The 7500-nt window shown below is 44.7% G+C and overlaps 1 protein-coding gene across 2 annotated transcripts in view; it reads right to left on the bottom strand.

Moving 5' to 3' along the window:
- Positions 1–2304, bottom strand: part of fbxo43 (F-box protein 43) — a 13863-nt gene extending 11559 nt beyond the window's left edge. Inside the window, exons 1-3 of one of the 2 annotated variants that reach the window (XM_058397735.1) lie at positions 2145–2304; positions 627–1861; positions 444–546 (exon numbers count right to left, since the gene is read on the bottom strand). In XM_058397735.1, coding sequence (XP_058253718.1) covers positions 444–546; positions 627–1810 — 1287 coding nt within the window. In that variant the 5' untranslated portion in view covers positions 1811–1861; positions 2145–2304. The remainder of the gene's footprint in view (positions 1–443; positions 547–626; positions 1862–2144) is intronic. The other variant, XM_058397743.1, reaches the window with a different exon arrangement.
- Positions 2305–7500: the final 5196 nt, after the last annotated feature.

The raw sequence follows: 7500 nt of genomic DNA, 5'->3' as shown, positions 1-7500 counted from the left end.
GACATGTGACCCAAGTATACACACACACACACACAAAGACATGTGACCCAAGTATACACACACACACACACAAAGACATGTGACCCAAGTATACACACACACACACACACAAAGACATGTGACCCAAGTATACACACACACACACACACACACACACACACACACACACACAAAGACATGTGACCCAAGTATACACACACACACACACAAAGACATGTGACCCAGGTATACACACACACACACACACACACAAAGACATGTGACCCAAGTATACACACACACACACACACACACACACAAAGACATGTGACCCAAGTATACACACACACAGACATGTGACCCAAGTATACACACACACACACACACACAAAGACATGTGACCCAAGTATACACACACACACACACAGACATGTGACCCAAGTATACACACACACTCCACTCACCTCCAGTGCGTGATGCTGCTCTTGTTCGTAGTTCCTCCTCCTGCGATTGGCCTTCCTGTCCTGCAGGATTATATCACTCCAGGAATCACACACCTCAGTACACCTGTACACACACACACACACACACACACTTCAGAGTTTGTTCGAGTTGTACACTATAGACCCTGGAGGTGTAGGACTCACGTGTGGATGTCCTTGGCGGAGAGCAGCTGCAGGATGGAGGACAGGACGTGGTGCAGGTTCCTCACATGGAGCTCAGTGAGAACATCCATCTTCCCTAAACCCATCCTCCGTCCAATCAGGTGCGAGAGCAGCAGGTGTGCTGTGATTGGCTCCTCGAGGTTGTGAGAGAGGTTCAGGCGGGCGCCGATTGGCTGCTCAAGGTCACGTGAGACAGTGAAGGAGAGGCTGAGGGCCTCCATGGCCTGCAGAGCCGGAGTGAGCGACAGGTCTCGTTGCGTCTTCCTGAGGGGCGGAGTCTGTGCAAACACATCTTCGTCCAGCTTTAGGCCCTGCCCATTCACACGCTGACCTTTGACCTCTTCGTCCGACTGAGAGCCCTCCCTGAGCGTGGACAGTCTGCGCTGGCGTTCGAGTTTGGAGCGGCGGCGGTCTCGGCCGAGCGTGACGCGCGGCACCCCTTCCTGGAACGAGCTGTCGTCACCGCCGTCCTCCGAGCCGTCCAGTCGCAGCGAGCCAAAACCGCTATCCTCGGACACGTCCAGCCCCGAGAGTGGAGTGTGCGAAGGAGTGCTCAGCACGCTCAGGCTCTCAGACAGATTGGCAGCGAGGCGGGTCACAGGGGTCCGGAAACCGTCTTGTCCCCGTGGCGTCTCCGGCGTCTTGGACGGCAACAGTCCGGAGATGATGCTCTCATCCAAGTCGGGCTCGGACAGAGAGGGGCTCATCCCGTCCCACCCGTCCTCCAGCGTGGACGTCACGGCTTGGGAAAACACCAGACGGCGCTTCATGCAGAACGTGGCCACCTCGTCGGACCTCAGCGTGCTGTAGGAGAGCGGGCCGCCCAGGAGGACATCCAGGGATCCCGACACGCCGTATGGGTCCATGCGGCTCGGCGTCCCGGAGACGCTCGTCTTTGTGTCGGTCACGGATTTGGATGAGAGGAGTCGTCTTCGCAGAGACACGCTCTTCTTGGTCAGTTTGGGAGTCTCACACCACTGAGGGTGAGACAGGTAGTGTCTCTCTCTCCCCGGTCTCCGGGAGCTGGACACGTTCTCCATCGGCGTGTCCATCAAGCTGAAGTGGACACGCTCCTGCCCGCTCGGCCTCATGTCTTCACTGTGTGAGTGTGTGACGTAACAGCTCTGGTGATTGTGGAGTTTCTGAACCCAGCCTGCACACTCCATTTCCCCAATTAGGGTCCCTACAGCTAGTGGACAATGTACACGTCTCTGCTGCTGGAAGAGGAAGAAAACCGCAAAGTTTACAATTTTACTGATAAACTTTTTATAAATAACAACTTAAATCAAGTTCATGTGGAAAAAAGGAAATTCACTGAAAAAAATAATTAAGGAATGATCATATAGAACACACACACACACACACACACACACACACACACACACACACACACACACACACACAGGGATTCAGGACTTTACAAACTGCATTCAGATTAAAGACAGCTAACAGGCTAGCGCTAAAGAGTCACCTACATCCGGGAACTGAGCGGAATCTTACCGGAACTGTCTCCGTGTGTATGGTCGCGGGGGATCAGAGGAATGGAGTTAAAGTGATTAGTGAGAGGAGAGGAGAGATCAGCTATCGGGGTGTTTGGAGGTTTTTGAGTAAAGACAGCAGCGGTTAGAATAATAACGGCTCGCCGTTGCCATGGTTACAGGTGGCGTTCCACTAACGCGCCCTCGCGTGCGCTCCACCATTTAAATCCTCGCGCGCCGAAAACAGCACCAAAAGCGGCAAACGCGAGCGCGCGCACACAGAGCTCAGCAATGTGAAACAAACTAATATCACTTATGTTAATGTAAAAGCTCCGTTTGTATTAATAATATTTCTACTAATGTCTTTATAAACAAGGACAAAATAACTGTTCAGCTTTAAAGATTTTGCCATCACCGCGTGTGTCTCTGTCTCTCTCTCTCTGTCTCTCTCTCTCTCTCTCTCTCTCTCTCAAATGACAAATTAATAAACAACTTATGGGTGGATCACTACTAGTGATTCATTCTATTCTTGTTTCCTACTCATATTCTCATGAGTAGCTTTAGGATCACATCTTTATATCTTAAATGGTGGGATATTAAAAAAACGACAATTTTTAAACGTAACTATAAAAACGAAGGGTATTGATATTGCTTTTGTCCAGGAAACACACTGGACTAAAGACATGGAGGTGGAATGGAAAAGACAATGGCAGGGAAACATCATTTTCAAACATAAAAACTCACTCAGAGCAGGAGTGGCAATTCTGTTCTCAAAGACATTTTTGCCAAATTTTGACATTTCTTTTACATATGAAGAAATGGTTGAAGGTCGTCTACTTAAAGTCAGTGCAAAATCTCATCTCGAACCTGATACCTACTCAAGAAAACTAATGACATGCATTATTGAGACTTATGAGTTAGAGGATGTCTGGCAATCTAAACATTATACTGCAAGACAATATTCATGGGCACATACCAAATATAACTATCTTCTTAGCAAGGCTAGATAGATTTTACTGTTTTCAGCAACACCTCCAGATTTTTAAAGCATGTAGCATTCTGATTCTGGCTATTCTGATCATTCTTTATTGGTTGGCCATGTTTCTATAAATGGAATAAGACAAAAGTGCATTATGGCATTTCAATACAACTTTGTTGAATGATGAGCAAATCCAAATCCAGCAATTCTGTAATCAGTACACCCTTAATGTGACTAAAGATCATAGCGATAGGTATTGTGGAACTCCAGGCTTTGTGTGATTCCACAGGAGATCGAGGCCACATTCAGGCACTCAAAGACAAAAAAGCACTATTAGTTGATCTGCTGGGCATTAGGGTACAGGGGGCTTTGGTTAGATCAAGGTTTTAGTGCACAACAGAAATGGACGCACCCGCCAAGTTTTTTTCAGCTTGGAAAAGAGGAACGGTCAGAGCAGGTTCATCCACGGTCTTCGCAGCGCTGATGGACAGGAATTGACTGATCTGCTGCAGATAAAGAAAAGAGCAGTGGATTTCTTTTCGGAACTCTGCGTGTCTGCATACAGCAGTGACCCATCAGTCAAACAGCAGTTCCTCAGTGGATTAACGCTGGTTCCTCAGGAGTTAAATGAGAAGCTGGGACACCAACTGATGTCACAAGAGCTGGAGGCAGCACTGCAGGAGATGGCAAACGGCAAGTCTTCAGGCATCGAGGGTCTTCCAGTGGAGTTCCACAGGTTCTGGTCCATTCTAGGAGAGGATCTCCTAACGGTGATTAATGACCGTATGGCCAGTGGGACACTGCCTGTAAGCTGCAGGAGGGCAGTGCTGATTCTACTACCGAAAAAGGGGGATCTGTGTGAAGTAAGGAACTGGAGACCAGCAAGTCTGCTGTGTACTGATTATAAACTCATCAAAGACACTGGCAAATAGACTGAGAAAAGTAATTGACCAAGTGGTGCATAGTGATCAATCATACTGTATTCCTGGATCAACTACACCTAATATTTCATTGATTCGAGACTATTTGCACATCTCTAGTTCATTGGCTACAAAGTATGGTCTGATTTCCCTAGACCAAGAAAAGGCATTTGAACGGGTGGAGCACCAATACCTGTGGAATGTTCTTCAGGCATTTGGTTTCTCCCTTGGTTTTATTGCCACGATCAGGGTGCTTTATTGTAATATTGAGTGTACTGATTGCGTACTGAAAATCAACGGTGGTTTAAGTGCTTCTTTTTCTTTAAAACCTGGAATAAGGCAAGGCTGTGAAATGTATGGAATATTGTACTCTGAAAGTTGAACCTGTTATGCCAACCAAGAAAGCAATTAATAGGTGTTAAGCTAGCTGAGGATTTTTTACCCTTATGCCTCTCAGCTTATGCAGATGACATCATGGTGGCAGTAGATGGAAGCAGTGATGTACAAAAGCTTAGGAACATTGTAGATTGCTTTTTTAAATTTCCTCATCAAAAATAAACTGGGCAAAAAGCACTGCATTTTTAGTAGGCAGATGGGATGGGGGAGAACCGAGGTTACCTGGAGGTCTAAAAATGGCATTATGTATCTAGAAGTTTTCCTAGGGAACAACTTAAAAATTGGGAAGGTACAGTGGAAAAAACTAAGGGAATTTTAGGAAAACGGAGATGGCTTTTACCACGAATGTCTTATAGAGGACGAACAATTATTATTAATAACTTGGTAGCGTCAGTTTTATGGCATCATCTAGCTGTTCTAGAACCTCCAGTAGGTCTTCTACCAAAGTTACAGAGTATTATTTTAGATTTCTTCTGGGACAGACTCCACTGGTTACCCCAGAGTGTTTTATACCTGCCAAAAGAGGATGGAGGGCAGGGGTTAATTCATTTAGTGAGCAGGAAGGTAGCCTTCAGACTGCAGTTCCCTACAAAAGTTGCTGTATGGTCCATCTGACATCACATGGAAACAGGTTGCAGAGTTTCTCCTCAAAAGGTTGGGGAACATGAGTTTTGGCATACAAATTTTTAATATTGATGTCTCAGCTTTTAAACTGTGGATCTTCTTTTTACAAAAGCGTCTTAAAGTTGTGGGCCACAATGGAAAAAAGCAGATCAGACATGAGTACATTTTTGCCAAGTTATGTCCTACTAGGTAGGAAAGTAATAAACATACAAAACTTAATGGAACTGGCAGGAAGCTATCTGGGCAACTCCTTAGCAGTAGCAAGAGCTTTGCAACTTTGATCAGAACGTACAGTAGAGCAGGCACTAAAAAAATTCTGGTGGACATTAGCAGAAAAATAAAAAGAACTTTTAAATGGTCCAATGGGCAGGTAACACCTGAAGAGTCTGAAACCTTCCTTAAGGTGTATATCAAACCTAGGTTAAACACTGAAGAGTCACATCACTGGGCTTGGGAAGTAGCAGAGCTTGGACAGAGATGGGATCTGCTCAGGGAAAAAACCTGTACACAACATGTGTTCATGCCATGAACTACGAAAAGTTAAAAAACAGATCAGACCCACCTTGGAGAGAGTATTTTAACCTCCTAAGACCTGAGCTTGCATTTTAGATTTCTTCTACCTATTTGGGGTTAGGAGGAACCAATAAATATAATAACCAGATATTATCTTTGAACATGAAGCCACTTCTTTTTGTGTACAACAGGTTCCAGTTACAAAGAATTAAGTATTATGATGCACACAACCAAAAATGTGATGTCCTCGTATGAGGACGCCAGGTTGTATGAGGTTAAGATAGACACAACAGTAAGACCTGCATGGAGACTGCTCTATAAACCACCGTTAACAAAGAATGCTGGTGAATTACACTGGAGAGTGACAGCTTGTGTCCATTCTTAACCCCACAGTCTCAGATATACACTACTCACAAAAAGTTATGGATATTGGGCTTTCAGGTGAAATTTCAGGATGCACCTAAAATGCACTATAACCTTTCCAGGTGAACTTAATTTGACCTTCTCTACCCTTCTGAATGCACATGTCCAACTGTTCAGTGTTTCAGTACTTCCTGCAGAACTTGCTGTTCTCTAACAAGGTGCTTAACGGCAAAATTCACAACTGGTGTTTGATCCATGAATCCACCAATAAATTTTCTGGTTCCATTAGAATTGGTATTTAAACAGTCCTCTTCATCATGCTGTTCACATTTTGACATCATGAGACCAAGACCACACCTAACAACTGATCAACAGAACCTCACCATTGTGAGGCTTCAAACAGGATGTTCTCAGAGGGAAGTGGCCACTGAGCTTAGAGTGTCACAGAGTGTCATCAGCAGGTTGGGACAGAGATACAGAGAGACTGGAAGAGTCACAGAAAGGCATAGAAGTGGACGTCCTTTGGCCACATCCCCCGTTGATGACCGCTTCATTGTGAACAGTGCCCTGCGGAACCGGATGATGAATGCCACTCAACTCCAGGCACATTTAAGGGAGGTGAGAGGAACCCAAGTGTCACATCAGACCATTCCAAACCGTTTACATCAGCGTGGTCTGTGTGCTAGACGACCTGCAAGGGTACCTGACCACACCCCCAGGCACAGGTGTCGGGCCAGGGAGTATTTACACTGGACGAGGGACCGGTGGGCCTCAGTGCTGTTCTCTGATGAAAGTCGACTCACATTGACTCGTGAACAGCATGAGACGTCGTTGTCAAGCTGTAATTGATGGTCAAGGGCACATGACAGATTATTGAGACATTGAGATTTTTTGTTGTGGTATACCCACCACTGTTGTTGGCTTTTGTTTCAATAAATTGTTTGAGATGAGGAAATCACCACTGCAGCTTCTACTTAAATGCCCTACTTTCATGATATAATATCACTGTAGTGTGAACTTTTTACATTTTCCATAAATTTCACCCAAAAGCCAAATATCCTTAACTTTTTGTGAGTAGTGTATGTCCATTTTGTTCATTGAGAGAAACCATTTTTCATTGTTTTCTGAAGTGTGGGAGATTGAGAAGACTGTTGGAATGCTGAATACCCTTTTATTGTCTTACATTCTATTGAGCAGATTTTTATTTTTGGTTTTTCATATGGGAAGACAAAAAAGAAAAAAGGTGGTTTAATTCATTTTCTTTTTGGACAGGCAAAACTGGATATTAATTTCAGCAGAAAGAGTAATGAGTGTCAAGCTGTGACTGTCAACTTTCAAGTGTTTGGTAAAAGCAAGGATATAATGGAATATAAATACTCTTAAAATGAAGGACATTTATAAGTATATGGGAATTTAATGCTGCTTTATTTTCTTTACATAATGGACAAATAAGCTTGGCAAATGAATTGGAATAGAGATGTGGAGAGAATGTAAGGAACAAGTACGAAAGAAAAACACACACACACGTACACACACTCACTCGTACGTACGCGTGCGCACACACTCACTCGTACGTACGCACG

The sequence above is a fragment of the Hemibagrus wyckioides genome, linkage group LG01 (genome assembly GCF_019097595.1).
Source record: "Hemibagrus wyckioides isolate EC202008001 linkage group LG01, SWU_Hwy_1.0, whole genome shotgun sequence".
NCBI lineage: Eukaryota > Metazoa > Chordata > Actinopteri > Siluriformes > Bagridae > Hemibagrus > Hemibagrus wyckioides.
This window is presented reverse-complemented; position numbering and strand designations above follow the sequence as displayed.